At 43.6% G+C, this 20,635-nt stretch overlaps 1 protein-coding gene and 1 long non-coding RNA gene across 2 annotated transcripts in view; one reads left to right on the forward strand and one right to left on the reverse strand.

Annotated features, from left to right (window-relative positions):
- The first annotated feature begins 1,148 nt into the window (after window positions 1–1,148).
- On the forward strand, window positions 1,149–19,516 carry LOC149127866 (uncharacterized). The gene is made up of 2 exons (XR_016230005.1): window positions 1,149–1,821; window positions 18,337–19,516. It is a non-coding gene; the product is annotated as an uncharacterized LOC149127866 (long non-coding RNA).
- Window positions 11,231–20,635, reverse strand: part of PPP2CB (protein phosphatase 2 catalytic subunit beta) — a 30,871-nt gene continuing 21,466 nt past the window's right edge. Inside the window, 4 exon segments of the mRNA NM_001101707.1 lie at window positions 11,231–11,935; window positions 14,591–14,709; window positions 16,527–16,688; window positions 16,775–16,864. Coding sequence (NP_001095177.1) covers window positions 11,863–11,935; window positions 14,591–14,709; window positions 16,527–16,688; window positions 16,775–16,864 — 444 coding nt within the window. The 3' untranslated portion in view covers window positions 11,231–11,862.

Genomic DNA, 20,635 nt, shown 5'->3' on the forward strand with positions numbered 1-20,635 from the left:
GGTGTGCCGGCGCCACTAGGCGGAGGATTAGCCTAGTGAGCCATGGTGCCGGCCAAAATAAACTTTTAATTAAATTTTCCACAGACTCTCTGAGGTTCCCAAGTATACTACAACATGATATGGGTGATGGCTACCATGTAGCATGCTACTTAATAATCTAGGGTAGGGGCAGTAGTTAGGGATAAAACTGAATAAATATTAAGGCTAAGTGGTGGGTCCTTGGGGGTGCTGCTGCTCAGAGACAGCAACAGGCTTGCAATAAAGGAGGCCGAGTGGTGCGTCTGATACAGGAGAGGCTCTGCCTTAAGAAACTTGAGTTTCAGCAGAAGGCCCCAGCGAAAACGAACGTGCATCCTATTGTAGCCTTGTGCTGATGTTTTTAGTGTTGCCCTTCAGTGGTGCAGTGAAACTGAAAATGTAAAAGACACACACCTGCATCTACTGAAGAATTTGCTTCTGAGGGTTTTCCAGAGAGCACTCGATGCTAAGGATGCTAAGGACCGGGGCCGCTGGTGCTCACAGGGGCAGGGGAGCCTCCAGCGTTCGATGACTTCATGGGCATCCCTGGCCTGAGCGGGGGGTCCTGATGGACAGTTTGCCCTCATCCTCTTAGTCCTCCTGTCTGTCCGTGTTTTGCTTTGCAAACTCTCTGCTTGACTTGGGGCCTGGGCCATCTACTCATCTGAAGGGAATAATCCAACAGCTGGCTGCTGTTAAAAGAATATTATGGGGCCGGCGCCGCGGCTCACTAGGCTAATCCTCCGCCTAGTGGCGCCGGCACACCGGGTTCTAGTCCCGGTCGGGGCGCCGGATTCTGTCCCGGTTGCCCCTCTTCCAGGCCAGCTCTCTGCTGTGGCCCGGGAGTGCAGTGGAGGCTGGCCCAAGTGCTTGGGCCCTGCACCCCATGGGAGACCAGGATAAGTACCTGCTCCTGCCATTGGATCAGCGCGGTGCGCCGGCCGCAGCACGCCGGCCGCGGCGGTCATTGGAGGGTGAACCAACGGCAAAAGGAAGACCTTTCTTTCTCTCTCTCTCTCTCACTGCCCACTCTGCCTGTCAAAAAAAAAAAAAAAAAAAGAATGTTATGAGGGCCGGTGCTGTGGCATAGTTGGTAAAGCTGCCGCCTGTAGAATCGGCATCCCATATGGGCACTGGGTCAAGTCCTGGCTGCTCCACTTCCCATCCAGCTCTCTGCTATGGCCTGGGAAAGCAGTAGAAGACGGCTCAAGTGCCCGGGCCCCTGCACCCACATGGGAGAGACCCAGAAGAAGCTCCTGGCTTTGGATCAGCCTAGTTCTGGCCATTGCAGCCATTTGGGGAGTGAACCGCCTAATGGAAGACTTCTCTCTCTGCCTCTGCCTCTCAAATAAATAAAACAAACTTACTTTCAAAAGAATATTATGAAAGCATGTTAGCAGGGGGCACTGAAGGGTATTTTGTTGTGGGGAGAAAAGAAACAGAGCTATATTTTTGTGAAGGAGAATGTTGAAAAGAATCATGAAATCCTCCTTTCAGAGGGAGGAGCCAGCTTTAATGTGTTCATTGCTCTGCCAGCTGCAATCAAGAGCCTAAAAATACCAGGTTCGCAATCACACACAGCCTTTCAGGATCTCCACGTGGGACACAGGGAGCTGCAGAGAGTCTTGGGCCATCCTGGCAGCAGGGAACAGCTGGGTGAGGCGCAGATTCCTAACCTGGCTGAACCCTCAGCCCGTGGAGCCTGCAATGCAAACCCTGCAAGCTGAGTTCCAAGGACCGTATTCCTGCGTGAGGCGAGACCACAGAGCCATCTTCCCTCTGGCAAAGCGTGGGAGCTGTTCTGTAAGCTAAGATTTTCATATATGTTTTTGCTTATTCTGTTTAAGGAATACAGCGTCATGCATTTAGTATGTACAGATTTGGGAACTTGGTGATTCTTCCCCGGCCACCTCCCTCCCACCCATACACCCGCCTTTCTTCCTCCTCCCTCTCCCTTTCCCAATCTTAATTTTTACCGATTAATTTTCAGTTAATTTTTATACTCATAAGATTAACCCCTACACTAGGTTGAGAGCATATGTTTTTATTGTTATTTTAAAAATATTTTATTTGAGAGGTGGAGCTACAGAGAGAGGGCGAGATATAAAGGTCTTCCACGGTTCATTCCCCAAATGACCGCAAAACGGCGGGAGCCAATGGCTGCAAAGGCAGAGGCCGATGCTCTCCAAAGCCAAGAGCTTCTCTCGGGTCTAACATGCGGGTGCGGAGCCCCAAGCACTTGGGCCATCTTCCACTGCTTTCCCAGGCTGTGGCAGAGAGCTGATGGGAAGAGGAGCAGCCAGGACCCCAACCGGCGCCCATAGAGGATGCTGGAGCCCCAGGCGACGGCTCAGCCCACTATGACACACCCCCACCTCTCCGAATGGCCAGGCCGGAGCCAGGAGCCTGAAACTCCACCCGGGTCTCCCACGTGGGCCCAGGGGCCCAAGAACTCGGGCATCCTCCGTGGCTTTCCTAGGCCCATCATCAGCAGGCAGCTGGATCAGAAGTGCAGCAGCCGGGACTCTGGCGTCCATAAGGGGCCTAACACCTTGCGCCCGATTGTCCTGGCTTTAAAACGCAGGCCTGGGCCTCTGCATCCGTTTGGAGCAGCACTAGGGCCTTCATTGGTAGGCCCTTAGCGCACAAGGCAAATGGAGGCCCCTACTCAAAAACGCCGAATTTCAAGACGGCAACAGCAGAGCACGAAGCCAGGCGCCGAGCCCTGCTCCGTGTGGGGGCCCTGAGGCTGGAGCCCCGGACACGGTGGTTCCTGCTGGCCGCACGGCTCCTCACCACCAGCCACACCCCGGCGTCCCGGGGAAGGCGCGCCGCGGCCAGGCTGACCCGCACCGAGCTCCAGCGCGCCCGCGCCCCGCCTCTGTCGCAAGGCCCCGGCGCAGAGACCCCCGGCTTTCGGAGAAGCAAAACCAGCCTGCAAAGGTGTGTCGCAGGGTGGAGCACAAAGGGTCAGCCCCAGGGCGGGCTGGGCAGACACGGCCCGTGCTGCACCGTCTGCAGGTGCCAGGCAGAGCTTGGCTGCCTCGGGCAATGCCGCCCTGGAGGCACACAGGGCCAGCCCGAGACGGAGGCAGGACTCAGGCACCAGGGACCCCCTCCTGCATCAAGCATGCGCAGGTGCCCGACGCCCAGGAACGAGCAGCAGCTGCAGCAGCCACTGGGGGCGGGGAGGACCGCCCGGGCTGCAGCAGGTGATGGGGGCAGCCGGAAGCTGAAGCCAGCAAGACCACCTGGGAAGAGCCCTAGGGGAGCTGGGAAGACACAGGTTAGAATGCGCACGTGGTGCGTGGGCAGCCTGGCTTCTCTGGCGACTCCAGTTCTGGCTAATGCAGCCCCTGGCCACCCCGCGGGACGGCTCACATAATCTGGCTCCTGCCACTCGCAGGGGTGGGGGTGGTGTGGGGTCCCAGGCATGTGGGAGAGAGCTGGTGGATGGGAGCTCCCTCCCCACCACCTCCACCTTTCCACCTCCCCTCTGCCCCAGGAAAAAGGGAGGAAAATGCTTGTCCTAAGCACCAGGTAACAGCAGCCCAGCATTACTGGGGTTTGAGGCCTCCTGGTTCTGGGTAAGGATAGAAGTTTGGACCTAGTCTTTGCTATTTTTTTAAAGATTTATTTATTGATTTGAAAGACGGAGATCTTGCATCTTCTGGTTCACTCCCCAAATGGCCACAAGAGCCAGGGCTGGGCCAGACTGAAGCCAGGAGCTTCATCAGGTCTCCCATGCCAGTGGCAGGGGCCCAGGCACTTGGGCCCTCTTCCCTGCTTTCCCAGGTGCATCAGCAGGGAGCTGAAGCAGTGCTCTTATGGGACGCCAGGTTACAGGTGACAGCTTAGCCATATGGGACGTGGGCGCTGCAGGAACCCGCGAGGCCACAGCGTTGGTGCTTGGACCTGGTCTTAAAGACATAGGAACGCAGCAGGAAGCCATCACCAGCTGACCTGGCTACAAGAACTAGTTAAGTCCTTAAGGCAGAGAGGAGTTTGACCAGACGGCAGTGTGAATTTACACGGAGGAACAAAGAGGACTGGGTAGACTCGGAGCACTTCTACGTGAGTAAGCATGAAAGGTTTTTCTTATTTAAGTCCCTTTAAGTGAGAGTTTAGTGTTTAAACAGAAGCAGTAGTAATGTATACACTTACAATGGATGTCCACCCAAAGTGACAGCACTCATGGGAAGTGGTCTGATCATGTGTGTGAAGTGGTGTAGTATCACTCAAAGGTAGCCGTGTTAAGGTGAGGATGGATACCACACATGCTAAAGCACCCAGTGAAGTAAAACAAAGAGGTTATGTAATAAGCCACAAAGGAAACAGAGTGAAAGTACCACTAACCCAAAATAATTCAGAAGAGGGAAGAAATGGGACAAATAGAAAACACATAGCAAGATGACACATTTACACCAAGCTATACCTTTGATCACATTAAATGTCAATGGTCTAAGTATTCCCAGTTAAGAAGAATGTTAGATTGAAAGAAACAACAGAGCCGCCACCTGCATTGCCAGCGTCCCATATGGGCGCTGGTTCAAGTCCCAGCTGCTCTACTTCCAATCCAGCTCTCTGCCTGGAAAAGCAGTAGAAGATGGCCCAAGTCCTCAGACCCCTGCACCCACGTAGGAAGACCCAGAGGAAGCTCCTGGCTTCGGATCGGTGCAGCTCTGGCTGTTGCGGCCATTTAGGGGGGTGAACCAGCAGATGAAAGGCCTCTCTCCCCCTCCCTCTCCCCTCTCTGTGTAACTCTTTCAAATAAATTAAATTAAAAAAAAAAAAAAACCAATATCTATTGTGTACAAGAAATGTGGTAAGGGGCTGGTGTTGGGGCATAGTGGGCTAAGCCGAGCCCTGCTTTGAATCCCAGCTGCTGTGGTTTGAGTTTTGGCTGTTACACTTCTGATCCAGCCCCTTGGTAAAATGCCAGGGAAAGCAGCAGATGATGGCCCAAGTGCTTGGGCCTCTACCACCTCTCCACCTAGGAGACCCAGATGGAGTTCCTGGCTTTCACCTGGCCCAGCCCTGGCTGTTGCGGCATTTGGGAGTGAACCAGTGGGATGGAAGATCTCTCTCTCTAGCTCTGCCTTTCAAATTAATTAATTAATCTTTTTAGATTGATAGTTTTTATATTGTGCTTACATCCAGTAGTCATACTAAATATACTTTTTTTTGAAAGATTTATTTGAAAGGCAGAGTGACAGGGAGGGAAGGAGGTGGTCCATCTGCTTTTACATTCCTCAAATGGCCACAACAGCTGGGATCAGACCAGACCAAAGCCAAAAACACCATCCAGGTCCAGGTTTTCTGTGTCTTCATGGTTCAATTGAGGTACGTTTTATGTGTCCAGGAATATTTATTTCTGCTAGATTTCCCAGTTTGTTGGCATACAACTCTTTGTAGTAATTTCTGATGACTCTATTTCTGTGGTGTCTGTTATATTCCCTTTTTCATTTCTAGTTTTATTGACTTGGGTCTTCTCTCTCCTTTTTTTGTTAGTGGGCCAATGGTGTGTCAATTTTGTTTGTTTTTTCAGAAAACCAGCTCTTCGTTTTGCTGATCTTTTGTAGTATGTGTGTTTTTTTTTTTTTTTTTTTTTTTGGATTCAGTTTTGTTGATTTCTTCTCTAATTTTAATTATTTCTTTTCTCCTACTAGTTTTGGGTTTGGTTTGTTGTAGTTTTTCTAGGTCCATGAGATGCATTGATAGCTCATTTATTTTGGTGCCTTTCCAATTTTTGAATAGCTTGAGAAGAATTGAAATTAGTTATTTTTAAACATCTGGTAGAATTCATCAGTAAAGCCATCTGGTCATGGGCTTTTCTTCCTTGGGAGGGTCTTCATTGCTAATTCAATTTCCTTAGTTTTTTGGTCTGTTTAGGTTTTCTATGTCTTCAGTGCTTAAATTGGGTGGGTTGTATGTGTCCAGAAATCTATTCATTTCTTCTAAGTTTCCCAGTTTGTTGGCATATAGCTCTTTGTAGTAATTTCTGATAATTGTTTTAATTTCTGTTACATTTCCTTTTTCATCTTTAATTTTACCCATTTGGGTCTTCTCTTTCTTTCTTTCTTTTTTTTTTTTTTTTTTTTAGTTGGGCCAATGGTGTGTCAGTTTTTTTTTTTTTTTTTTTTTTTTCAAAAAACCAGCTCTTCATTTTGCCGATCTTTTGTGTTGTATTTGGGTTCAATTTTGTTTGTTTCTTCTCTAATTTTAGTTATTTACTTCCTCCTCCTAGTTTTGGGTTAGGTTTGCTGTTTTCCTAGGTCCTTGAGATGCATTGATAACTTTTATTTGGTACCTTTCCAGTTTTGATGTAGGCACCAATTGCTATAAACTTTCCTGTTAACACTGCTTTTGCTGTATCCCCTAAGTTTTGATATGTTGTGTTACTATCTTCATTTGTTTCTAGAACTTGTTTTTCTCTTTTGATTTCTTCTATGACCCTCTGTTCATTTAGGAGCAAGTTGTTCAGTCTCCATGTGTTTGCATATGTTCGAGATTCCTGAGCTGTTGATTTCCAGCTTCATTCCATTGTGGTAGAGAGGATGCATGGTATGATGTTGATTTTTGTTTTTAATTTGCTGAGCCTAGCTTTATGGCCCAGCATGTGGTCTATCCTAGAGAAGATTCCATGCACCGACGAGAAGAATGTGTATTCTGCGACTGTAGAATGAAAGTTCTGTAGATACCTGTTAGGTCCATTTGGTGTATAGTGTCAGTTAACTCTGTTTCCTTGCTGATTTTCTGTCTGGTTGATCTGTCCGTTGCTGAAAGTGGGGTATTGAAATCCCCAATTACTATTGTATTGGAGTCTGTCTCCCTTTAGATCCATTAACATTTCTTTTAAATAGCCAGGTGCCCTGTAACTAGGTGCATATATGTTTAGAATAGTTACATCTTCCTGTTGAATTGATCACTTAATCATTAACACAAAGACTGTTAAAAGAGACAAAGCAGGGCACTATGTAAAGTCTATTTTGTCTGATAGACAAAATCTATTTTGTCTGATAGGCCACTCCAGCTCTTTTGGTTTCTTTTAGCATGGAGTATCTTTTTCCATCCTTTCAATTTCAGTCTGTGGGTATCTGTTGGTGGGATGTATTTCTTGTAGGCAGTAAATAGATGGGTTTTGTTTTTTAATCCATTCAGCCAGTCTATATCTATTAACTGGATAATTGAGACCTTTTATATTCAAGGTGACTATTGATATGTAACGACTATGACCTGCCATTTTTTAAATAAATATAAATTAACACTCTTTTTTTTATGACGTCAGTGATCATCCGAGGCTCTTGAAATGAGCTGCCAGGGCTATGGATGACTTTTGTGACCATAGATTCCATCGAACAACATTTTCAAATAAAATAATATGACTAGATGGTAAGACAGCAACACCAAATACTTTAATTCACTGTTGGAAGAAATTAAGGATCAGTGAAAAGAGGCTTATGCCATCTCCATGGAGTGCAAGACTCGTGTGTGTTTTAAAGAAGTCTTTTTCCAAGGTGACACTCAATTCAATCCTGTTCAAAATCTGAGTTACTCATCCCCACATCTCCAGTGTGCAATGTAATAAGCTTATTCTAAATTTAAAAAAATTGTGATAAAATGTATGTGACATAAAACATTTAGGGGCTGGCACTGTGGTTGTAGTGGGTTAAGCTGCTGCCTGCAGGGCCGGCATCCCATAGGGTGCTGGTTTGAGTCCTGGCTGCTCCACTTCCCATCCAGCTCCTTGCTAACGTGCCTGGGAAAACAGAGGAAAGTGGCCCAAGTCCTTGGGCCTCTGCACCCATGTGGGAGACCCGGAAGAAGCTCCAGGCTCCTGGCTTTGGTTCAGCACAGCTCTGGCCATGTGGCCATCTGGGGAGTGAACCAGGGAATGAGAAGTCCTCTCCTCTCTGCCTCTCTCTAACTTTGCCTCTCAAATATGTTAGTGAAAATAGAAACTTAACATTTAAATGATTTTAAAGCATATAATTAAGTAGGACTAAATGCATTCACAGGATTTGCATTACCACCTCTATCCACTTCCAGAACTTTTTCATCATCCCAGATAGACACTTTACACTCATTAAATAAAAGTCCCTGATCTTGTTTCCCTCTGCCTCTAGTAACCTCTGCTCTACTTTCTGGGCCTATGGATTTTCCTTTTCTAGGTACCTCATATCCATGGAATCACACAAGCATTTTATTTTTGTGTCTCGGCTTGCTTTATCTGGCATGTTTTCAAGGTTCACCCATGTGGTAGCATGTAACAGAATTTCTTTACTCTTTGTGACTAATAATCCATGTATGTATATACTACATTTAGTTCAGCTAATTCCGATGGTTCACTCTGTAACTGGCCACAACAGCCGCAGCTGCGCAGATCCGAAGCCAGGAGCCTCCTCTGGGTCTCCCACATGGGTGCAGGGGCCGAAGGACCTGGGCGATCTTCTACTGCTCCTAGGCCATAGCAGAGAGCTGGATCGGAAGTGGAGCAGCCGGGTCTCAAACCGGCACCCATATGGGATGCCAGCACTTCAGGCCAGGGTGTTAACCCATTGTGCCACAACGCCGACCCCCAATTCCATTTATTTAATAGCAAGAAAAGTTAGAGTATTTCTTCATGAACCAGTTTAGTAAGTTAAATAGTAATTTACTTCTGTAATTTTTCTTTTCCAATTTATAGGCAAATATTCATAGTACCCTCAACTTTTTGATCATTTGAGTTTGCAAATTCATGCTTTATTATTATTATTTTGCAATTTTAAACTTTAGTAGTCTTTTCAAATACAAATCTTGGTTCCGTTGATCCTTTCTTTTGATATTTTCTCTTAAAAATATTTTCATTTTATTAGAGAAATGGGGAGAGACCAAGATCTTCTATCCTTTGGTTCACTCTCCAAATGCCTTTTGAGAGCCAGGGCTGGGCCAGCCTGAAGCTAGGAGCTAGGAGCTCCAGGTGGAATGTGGGCATCCCAAGCTATGTCTTAACTGCTTACCAAATGCCCACCCCTTCTCTTAAATTCTTAACTATTGCATAGTAAATGCTTAGCTTGTTTTCAGTCCGTTGGAGCAGCTGGACTCAAAAGGGGATGCTGGCGCAGCAGGTGGAGGCCTAACCTACTACACCACAGTGCCAGCCCCAAGAACAGATTCCTTTATCGGTCTGAGGCTTCTGGTAGGGGCTTCTGGTAAAGGCCTTTTTACTGTCACCTCAAGGTGGAAGGCCAAGTAAGGGAGTGCAGACAGTTCTGTAACAAACTCGCTCACCATGAGCCAGGTTTTTGGTAATGCCAGTCCCTGATTCATGACTAAGCAGCTCTCACAACCAACAGGCTGAACTGGGGAGATACTGAAGCCACAGCAAGCACACTGAGGTGATTTTTGTAGGCATATATGGATTTAAAATTGTTTCAGATGTTCCAATACTAAAATAGCAAATGCAGCCTGCTATTGCTGAGTATTTTCTCGTTCTTTTACACTGTGAAGTTCTAATTTACACAAGTCACTTATTACAAAAGTACCCCAATCTAAGTCTTTAGCTAGAGAATTCAGTCTATCTCTATTGACTGTGATTTAGGAGACAGTATTTGAGAGGACAGAAGTTTTTTTTTTTTTTTTTTTTTTTTTAATCTGAAAGGCAGAGTTAGAGAGCGAGAGACAGACACTGGATCACTCCCACAGTGGCCAGGGCTGGGCCACACCAAAGCCAAGAGTCTGGAATCCCTTCTGGGTCTCCCACATGGGTGGCTGGGGCTCAAGTATTTGGGCCATTTCCTGTTGCTTTCCCAGGCGAGTGGGGAGATGGATCAAAAGTGGGAAGTAGCAGGCTCTAAACTGGTGCTCCAATATGGGAGGCAGCCTAACCCACTTTGCCACAACACTCGCCCCTACCATCTCATTTTCTTTTTAAAATGACTTACCCCTGGCTGGCGCCGCAGCTCACTAGGCTAATCCTCCGCCTTGTGGCGCCGGCACACCGGGTTCTAGTCCTGGTCAGGGCACCGGATTCTGTGCCGGTTGCCCCTCTTCCAGGCCAGCTCTCTGCTGTGGCTAGGGAGTGCAGTGGAGGATGGCCCAAGTGCTTGGGCCCTGCACCCCATGGGAGACCAGGATAAGTACCTGGCTCCTGCCATCGGATCAGCGCGGTGCCCCGGCCGCAGCGCGCCAGCCACGGTGGCCATTGGAGGGTGAACCAACGGCAAAGAAAGACCTTTCTCTCTCACTGCCCACTCTGCCTGTCAAAAAAAAAAAAAAAAAAAAAAAAAAAACCACCACACACTTACCCTTACTCTTAGTATTTTTTCCATTATTTGGAATTTATATTATACATCTGTATAGTAGCATCATTAATACCTCTGTTAAACTCTATTCTGCAGATCAGCTGACTCCTGCTTCTAGATTAAAAGGTAGCAATAAAATCATGTATTTAAAATTTTTTCTTCCCATTTATTTTACATTTTTAGCACTCAAGCCAGAGTTTGTAATTAAAAACCATAAATATCTAATATTTAGAAATAAAAATGGATGAAAACATTTAAAAATTTATTTTCATTTTTATTTGAAACATCTTACATCTGTTGGTTCACTCCCCAAATGCTCACAATAGCCAGGACCGTAGAACTCAATCTGGGTCTCCCATGTGGGTGGCAGAGCCGCGAGCACTGAAGCCTTCATCTGCTGCCTCCCAGGGTGCCCCGGCAGGAATCTAGACTGAAAGCAGAGCAGCCAGGACTCATCAGGCACTCCAGTTTGGGATGCAGACATCCTGAGCTGTGCCCTTAACTGCTACGCTAGATGCCTGCCCCCAAAGTGGTTTTTCAGACTACAAATTATCAGCTAATATTTGCATTTCTTCTTCTGAACGTAATTCCTACACTAATTTAAATGACAACAGGGCTGGGTGTTAGGCCTACAGATTAGGATCCCTGTGTCTGACATCAGAGTGCTTGTGTTGGACTCCTAGCGTCTAGCCTCCTGCTAATGCGGACATGGGGAAGCAGTGCTCGCTGCTCACCTGGAGTAGGGTTCCTGTGCCCAGCTTTGCCCACCCTGGCCACCGCAGTATTTGGGAAGTGAACCAGTAGATGGGAGCCCTCTGTCTCTGCTTCTCAAACAAATTAACTCAGTACAATTGTTTATGACAAGTCAGTACACTCTGTATCACGTTTAAAGCTTCCATTTAATACACACCACAGTAAATCACTGTTTTTGTTTAAAATGGAAAGTTTATTTGCTCAGTACACCAAATAGGATGCAAGCATTGTTGTGACAAATATACAGAAATATGCAGATCAACATAAAACAGTAATTTAGCTTAAATGAAAGGAAAATTTCTTTAAATGTTATGACAACATACTCCCAAGAAGACTTTCTTCAGTTAAGTTAATTACACATTTCAATAAAATAAAGGGTAATGGGTTAATTGGATGTTAGCTTGTGAATATTTTAAAAAATAAAACTCCAACTCTATTAATCCATGCCAGTTAAACACTATAACTAAATTTCCAAATAAGCGCAAAAGGAGATGGAACAAATTAGTTACCTTTTTTTTTTGCTTGAACAGTCCAGAGGAAAATGGTTACTACAAATACAGCAGGCAAACTGTTAGACTGACCAATCTAGAACATAGTGTACTAAATTTCAGTCTCAAATTGTGCTAAATGCTCATCATTAGTATGGCACATTTTGGTCCATGATGTGGTTTAATGCCAAGACAGATCCCAATTTGTTACAGAAACACATAGATTACTGTTGCTTTGTTTGCTTTTAAATATATATATATATATATTTTAAAAAGCCAGGTATACTTCCACAAAGAAAGGCAGGTTTCCCAGGAGGAATTCACAGGAAGTAGTCTGGGGTGCGCCGGGTTACGTGAGGCTCTCCACGACGAGGTGCTGGATCGAACTGAAGGCTGTAAGTGACGGAAGAAAAAAGGCAAGCAAATAAACAACAGGCATTGTAACAGAACAAAGTCCCGATTTCTTGTCCCTGCTGCTGGAATGAACTGGCTAAGTCACAACAGGTGTTCCTTCCACACTACTTCATAGAGCTCTGGAAAATGTGATTTGGTGCCTGGCATGAAATGTTTTAATATTATCAGTTGACTGTAAGTGATGAGAATGAACATGCCTCATTTCATGGGGAAAGCATTTTGTTTTTCACAAAAATTTGTTACTGGTGGGTTTTTCCACAGATGTCTTTTATCAGGCTGAAAGTTTCCTTTCACTAATTTGCTGAGTATTTTTATTATGAAAGGATGTTAGGTTTTATCAAGTGCTTTTTGAGAAGATCATGTGATTATTGTTTAATATTAATATGTCAGATTGATTTTCATGTTTTAAACCAACTTTCCATTCCTGGGATACATTCCATTTGGTTATGTTTAACATTTTTTATACATTGCTGGATTCAGTTCGCTAGTATTATGTTGAAACTTTTTGCATCTATATTCATAAAGGGCACTGGTGTATCGTTTCCTTGTTTGGAAACAGGTAATACAGCCAGAACTCAAACCAGCACTGAAATGGAATGCCGGCATCACAATCAGCCACTTACTTAACCTTCTGTGCCACAGCTCCAGTCCCCACTTTAATAGTCTTTAAACAGAAAAGTCCGGGCCCAGCGGGCCCAATGCTTAAAAATGAATCAATACCAGGGGCTGGCACTATGGTGTAGTGGGTAAAGCCACTGCCTGCAGCACCAGCATCCCACATGGGCACTGGGTCAAGTGATAGAATAAAAAAGGGAGAGAACGATCCAACATGGGAAGCAGGATACACAGCAGACTCATAGAATGGCAGATGTCCTAAATAGCACTCTGGCCTCAGAATCAGCCCTTAAGGCATTCAGATCTGGCTGAAAAGTCCATGAGAGTATTTCAGGCATGGAAAGCCAAGACACTGTGGCAAAAAAAAAAAAAAAAAAAAAAAAAAAAAAAAAAAAACAAAACAAAACAACAACAACACCCTAAATGAAAGATCTCTGTGAGTGAAATCCCAGTGGAAAGAACGGGCCATCAAAGAAGGAGGTACCTTTCTCTGAAGGGAGGAGAGAACTTCCACTTTGACTATGACCCTGTCTGAATAAGATCGAAATCGGCAAACTCAAAAGGCTTCCATAGCCTTGGAAACTCATGACTAGAGCCTAGGGAGATTACTGACACCATAAACAAGAGTGTCAAATTGTTAAGTCAACAATAGGAGTCACTGTGTACTTACTCCTCATGTGGGATCTGTCCTTAATATGTTGTCCAATGTGAAGTAATGCTATAACTAGTACTGAAACAGTATTTCATACTTTGTGTTTCTATGTGGGTGCAAACTGATGAAATCTTTACTTAATATATACTAAATCAATCTTCTGTATATAAAGATAATTGAAAATGAATCTTGATGTGAATGGAATGGGAGAGGGAGCGGGAGTTGGGAGGGGGGCGAGTGGGAGGGAAGTTAAGGGGGGGGAAGCCATTGTAATCCATAAACTGTACTTTGGAAATTTCTACTTACTAAATAAACGTTAAAAAAACTTAAGGAATTAAGTGTGTGATAGATGGTCTGTGGTGATAATTAGAGTACGTACTATAAAACAAATCCATAAAATTTTACACTTTCAATATGTATTGTGCATTAGTTGTATGCCATAAAATTGCTGAAAACAGCAAAATCATTTTATGAGTTTCTAAGATCTTATCAAAATATTTAGTTTTTATATTTTGCCTTTAAGAATTCAACAGAAGTTTTGAAATCTTATTGGTTTTTATAGATCTTTCATACTTTTGGATAGTATCTCATTCTATGAAAATAAAACAGTGCATCTAAAAAAAAATTACATCTATAAAGACTCTTCTATTTCCAGATTCCGAGGTTCTGAGTGGGCATGGGTTTTTGGAAGGGGCATGTTTTTATCAGTTCAACTTCTTGTTACTTCTATAAGGGGAGCTATGGTCTCACCCGCTTAACTGGTCTATATCATGGCTCTAAACAAAGTACTCAGGCTTGGAATTCTCTACCCCTTGTTCTGTAAGTAGGTCAGTTCCCTCAGGTGGTGCTAATGTACATCATTGGCCTGCCTCTCTCACTGAAGTTTTGTGCCAGTGTTAGGGGCACATGCAGCTCCTTCTCAGATATCCCTTGTTCGATGAACAGGCTCTGGGGTGAGAGCAATGGATGGTGCAGAATTCTCCTGCCATGCATGCCTGGAAGACAGCTTGCACCCCCACAGCTGGCATCTAGGATGAAACTACAACACTAAACTGGCAAGGAGGGAAGGGGACAGACACCCCCATTTTCTTCTTCTACCATAGAGGGCCTGGTGTAGTGTCTGTAAGAACGATTTTGAAATAGGCAGATGAAGAAGTAATGGCTTGTTATTATGAAATCTAGTACATCTTCTTTAAGACGTGTTTCTCCATTTGCTGTATTCCACTGTGGTAAGTTTTTGCAGGGAAGAAGGTTTGCCAATGCTCTTGCTGCACTATTCCAGAAGCAGAATCTTCTATCTCTATTTTTAATATCTTGTATATAATCACTGAAAATTTTTAATATAAGAAAAATCTAAAGTTACTTACAAGGAATATTTTAAAGTGTCATCTAATTCCATGATAGCAGCCTGGTTCCCACAACGATAACAGTAATTAGGTGCACTGAAAATGGTAACCACATTCCGGTCATGACACCAGTTGTATCCCTGCAACATTAAAACACAGTATTTCATTATGAAATTATAATCTTAATATAGGTAAGTTTAGAAGAACTAAAAAATTACAGATAATTCTCTAAGGAAACAGACATCTATGCTGCCTTACATGGTCTCCACCTTCCATAGTCTGTGCACTAGCACAGAATGCTGTACAACTGTTAGGCAGAAGCTGTTATCTGCAGCTCCGTTAACTGTGCTGTTGTGCTTTGAGATCTTGGGTAGGATGCTTCCTGAAACGTTACCCACAAAGATGACAGATTTCTCAGTTTTCCCTAATAACTGTCAAGTTTTGCTTTTATTTTGAAGCTATTATTGAATATACACTTATACTTTCTAGAGAACTGGCTCAGTTCTCATCAATGACGACCTTTTAATTTCTTGTTCTGATTCCTATTAGCTGTATTTTGAATAATTACTTACTTGATAAAACAGTATACGATTTTCTATCCCTTACCTCTAGTTTGTGGTGATATTATGTTTTAGGTATATTCCAAATATTTGAATTTGATTACCCAATTTTAGAGTCTCTGTCTTAGGCAACTAAAAATTAGTCAATTTACAAATGTCTTATGATTGACGCCATTAGATTTTGTTTTTAACATTCAATATAGTTCAGATACAATTCAAATATAATGATATGCCTTTTCTCCCTCCCTCCTTTTTAGACTTACTTTTACTATATAAATTTAAATTTGTGTTATTATCTTGTACCTACTCCCCCTGACTTGCCCTATTTGGCTAGTGAAGTTTTCTCTTAACATCTTGAAGGTAGTACTGAATGGTTTAGTTGGATTATGTGATCATTTATATTCTTTTAGTAGTTACACATAGGTGATATAGTGGAAAAACTTGGCAGACATCCCCTTAAAGAAGTAGTCTTAGTTACCAACAGCAGTGGCACCCCTGGATATGATGCACTGGGGAAGACACACTGTTCTACAGTATACTTGACAAAAATGCACATCCTCAATCTACACTCATAAGAAAACAGTCAAACCTGAGAGATTTCTACAAAATAAATTGAGCATAGTTTCCCAAAAGAGATCATGCAAAACAAAATCTGAGGAATTACTTCCCCATCAATTAAACTTTGTTTTAAAGGCTGGTACTGTGGCATAGTGAGTAAAGTTGCTGCCTGCAGTGCTGGCATCACACATGGACGCCGGTTGGAGTCCCAGCTGCTCCACTTCCGATCCAGCTCTCTGCTGTGGTCTGGGAAAGCAGCAGCAGATGGCCCAAGTTCTTGGGCCCCTGCACCCGCATGGGAGACCCGGAAGAAGCTCCTGGCTTCGGATTGGCACAGCTCTGGCGGTTACGGCCAATTGGGGAGTTCACCAGCGGATGGAAGACCCTTTCTCTAACTCTGACTTCCAAATACATAAATTAATGTTTTTTTAAAATATTAATTTTAATATTAATAACATAATTAGCAAAATGAGTAAAATACTTTGGCACTGATAAAGTACTATAACCTATTTCCTGATTATAGCAACAGCTGGTTCAAATGTGGAGCAGAGGGAGAAGGGAGAATGATGAGGAAAGCAACAGTAAAATATTCATAATTGTGGATTCAAGTGAAGAATACAAGGGAATTTTGGGGTGCTATTTATGCAAATTTTCTCTAGGAATTTTAGAAGTAACTTTGCCATGGGTACCTTCTTCCTTGGTAAAATAAACAAGTTTTTTCTCCTCATTTGGTAGAGAAGGCATGTTTCTAATATTCTCCATCTTGAAGCCCTATTACAGACATGCAGACACATGTACTAGTCTAGCCTGAGGAAGATGACTCTGAGAAAAGCACATACCTCCATCACAAGTTGGTGGGCACGGGAGACCAGTGTGAGACCATTGGCGTGGTTAAATGTTTCAGAAATGTCTTGTCCAAAAGTGTAGCCGGCACCACGTGGTGAAATACCCCACCCACCACGATCATCTGGATCAGACCACAACAGATCACACATTGGGCCCTGGCCAAGAAAACAAAGTATAAATTATTAGGAGTCAAAAATATTTCACAAATGTAGCTTTCCCACAATGTGGTTTCTAAGTTTACCTCGTGTGGAACTTCTTGTAAACGATCCAGGGCTCTTATATGATCCAGTGTATCTATGGATGGAGACAGGCCACCATGGAGGCAGAATATCTGTTCACAAGAAAACTGGGTTTACTATTTGCTAGCAGTCAAAGAAGGGAGTTGAAGGAACAGAGGAGGGGATGGATAATGGGTACCAAAACACAGCTGGATAGGAGGAATTGAGTTCTACAGCACAGTTTATAACATTTTGTGCTTTATCAAGAACTAGAAGAGACATTTAAAGGCTTCCAATAATGAGACATGTTAATTATTCTGATTTGGTTATTACATATTGTACCCCACAAATACATGCAATTATTACATGTCTTTTAATAGGATCTCCATGACTGTGACTTTCCATTACTTTTTCTATTGGTTATTGCTAATGTATAAAGTTTTGTTTGTCTCACAAATGTTCTACAGATTATTATCATAGTAGCCTTTCACTTTTCTCAGATTCTTGGAGTATACAATCATGTCATTTGCAGAAATGTTTCTGTTTTTTTCTTCTCAGTATTTATACCTTTTAATTATTTTTATTGCTCAGTGTACTGGCTAAGACTACTAAAACAAAACTAATACAAACGTGTGTGTATATGTGTGTGTTTTATAAATCATCTATTTTTGTTACCTATCCTCTGAGGTATCCTCAGAGAGAAACATGCTTTATTGAGCATTCCTTTGATTTTAATGAGGTTTCTAATGTTTTACTGGTAAGTATAATCAGTGTAACTATTTAATACTTGATATATTTCTTAAGAGTTATTTATTTGAGAGACAGAATTACAGAGAGAGGGAGGGAAAGACAGAGAAGCGTCTTTCATCCGCTGGTTCACTCCTCAAATGGCCATAGTGGCCAGAGCCGATCTCAAGCCAGGAACTTCCTCTGGGTCTCCCACGTGGGTGCAGGGACCCAAGGACTTGGGCCATCTTCCACTGCTTTCCCAGGCCAAAGGCAGAGTTGGATCAGAAGAGGAACAGCTAGGACTTGAACTAGCTCCCATACAGATGCTGGCTCCTCTGTGATATTTCTTAAGAACTGAGTTTTAAATCACGAATACAGGATTTTTTTTCCCAAAAGATTTAAAATTTTATCTTTCTGAACTTGCCATGTCTGGTTTGGTATTAAAGAGTTACACAAGGCATATACTTAAAGGTCTGGTAGAATTAGCCCAATAAAACTACTTAAACTTGGTTACTTTTCCAATTTCTTTTAAGCTTGGTGATTATTTATACTGTACTAATTTCTGCAAAAATACTTTTATTTTGCTCCAATAAATTCTTTTTCAAATTTATTAAAATAAAGTTGTATCTGTTAATGTGATATGCAAGTGCCTCTTTTTTATAGTTATGCCTTATTTCATTCCTACTGTTTTGTGTGCCCTTCCTATCACCAGATCAATACTGCCTATGCTATTTTTTTAGTTACTTTTTAAAATAAAGATGGGGGTGGCTGGCATAGTGGGTGAAGCTGCTGCCTGTGACACTAGCATCCCATATTAACATTGGTTTGTGTCCTTGCTGCTCCACTTCTGATCCAGCTGCCTTCTAATGTGTCTGACAAAGCAGAGGAAGATGGCCCAAGTGCCTTGGGTCCTTGCACCTATGTGGGAGACCTGGAGGAAGCCCTGGCTTCAGCCTGGCCCAGCGCTGGCAGCTGTAGGTATCTAGAGAGTGAACCAGCAGATGGGAGATCTCTGTAACTTGAGCCATCACCTGCTGCTTCCCGGGATGTGCACAGGTAAGATGCTTGACTGAAAGTAGAGCAGCAGGAACTCTGTCCCGGGCACTCTCAACATGGGATGTGGGTATCTCGAGCAGTAGTTTAACATGCCTGCTCTAGTAACAAAGTTTGATATTATATTAGATAATGTGTCACCAATCGTATGTGTTTGTTTTGTTCCTTAAAAGCATTCCAACAGTAAAGATCAGAGGCCTGTGGGAGGATAACAGTTTGGGAGACAGAGGTGGGAAAATATATAAAAGCTCAGCTAATGCACTCAGCTGAAAAAACTGGACCCAACATGAACGCGGAAGGACTATCTTTCAAAAATAACTGCCCATTCATTTTAATGACTACATTGCTTTAAAAAAAATTAAACAGGGGCCAGCACTGTGGAAAAGTGGGCTAAGCCTCCACCTGTGGCACCAGCATCCCACATGGGTGCCAGATGAAGTATGGTTGCTCCTCTTCCCATCCAACTTTCTGTTGTGGCCTGGGAAAGCAGAAGGTGGCCCAGGTGTTCCGGCCCTTACACCTGTGTGGGAGAACTGCAAGAAGCTCCTGGTTTCAGATTGGCCCTGCTCCAGCTATTGCAGCCATTTGGGGAGTGAACCAGTGGATGGAAGACCTCTGTCTGTCTGTAATTCTGCCTTTCAGATTAAAATCTGAAGGCTGTTTTTAATTTTTTTTTTAAGTAAAATTTATCGGGGCTGGCACTGTGGTGTAGCAGCTAAGGTTGCTGCCTGCAGTGCTGGCATCCCATTCGGGTGCCAGTTTGAGACCCGGCTGCTCCACTTCCGATCCAGTTCTCTGCTATGGCCTGGGAAAGCAGTGGAAGATGGCCCAAGTCCTTGGGCCCCTGTACCCATGTGGGAGACCTGGAGGAAGCTCCTGGCTTTGGATCGGCGTAGTTCTGGCCAATTAGTGAGTGAACCAGTGGATGGAAGACCTCTCTCCTTCTCTCTAACTCTTTCAAATAAATAATTTTGAAAAATGTATTACCTTTTAAATTCATATTTTCTTTCATTTTATCAAGTTCAGGCTACGTACTGCCCTTGGAAACTGATTACTACAGTGTCCAAAATCATGACTAGGAAAATACCACATGTCAAGATTTCAGAGGGAACACAGCATTGTAGCAGAGAGAGATAAGCTACCACCTGCAACACCAGCATCCAATATTAGAGAGCTGGTTTGTATCCCAGGTGCTCTACTTTCCACCTAGTTCCCTACTAATGTGCCTGGATAGTCAGTGGGTGATGGCCCATTAACTTGGGTCCCTGCCACCCACATGGGATACTCAGATGGAGCTCTGGCTTTGGCCTGGACCAGCCTCAGCTGTTGTGGCCATTTGGGGACTGAACCAGTAGATGAAGAAAAAAATTGGAGAAGGTCATAACCAAATTACATTCACATCAGCAGTACAAGAGTACCATACACTTGACAACACCGCACATTTATAATTGAGTTTTATCACCATGTTTTACATTTAAACTAAAGTTCATGCTTACAGCAATAATAGAATATTTGTATATTTCTTCTTACACATTTGAATGTTTTAGAGTATGTGCCAATACTTGTCACAGGTAGAAACAAAGCATTCATTTAGGGAAGAAGGTATAAGACACATAATACAATTACCATAAAAATAGGAATAAAAAACTTTAATGGTAACTAGTAGATACTGAATCTGTGTGGACCTTGTTTTAAAAAAACATCTTGCTTGAGCAGTATTGTACGTTGCGGTCTTCAAAATTTACTTATAATTTTTAAAGTATATTAGCATGTTCTTTGGCCAACACATTTATATAAGATCTGAGAATCACAGGAAAATGTATTAAATATGCATAAAACTTATCCAACTGGAACTGGCACCATGGCACAGTGGGTTAAAGCCCTGGCCTGAAGTGCCGGCATCCCATATAGGTGCCAGTTCTAGTCCCGGCTGCTCCTCTTCCAATCCAGCTCTCTGCTATGGTCTGGGAATGCAGCAGAGGATGGCCCAAGTCCTTGGGCCCAGCACCCACGTGGGAGACCTGGCAGAAGCTCCTGGCATCTAACTGGCGCAGCTCTCCGTTGCGGCCATCTGGGAAGTGAACCAGTGGATGGGAGACTCT

The sequence above is a fragment of the Oryctolagus cuniculus genome, chromosome 2 (assembly GCF_051225735.1).
Source record: "Oryctolagus cuniculus isolate XC-2025 breed Fujian yellow rabbit chromosome 2, ASM5122573v1, whole genome shotgun sequence".
Taxonomy (NCBI): Eukaryota; Metazoa; Chordata; class Mammalia; order Lagomorpha; family Leporidae; genus Oryctolagus; species Oryctolagus cuniculus.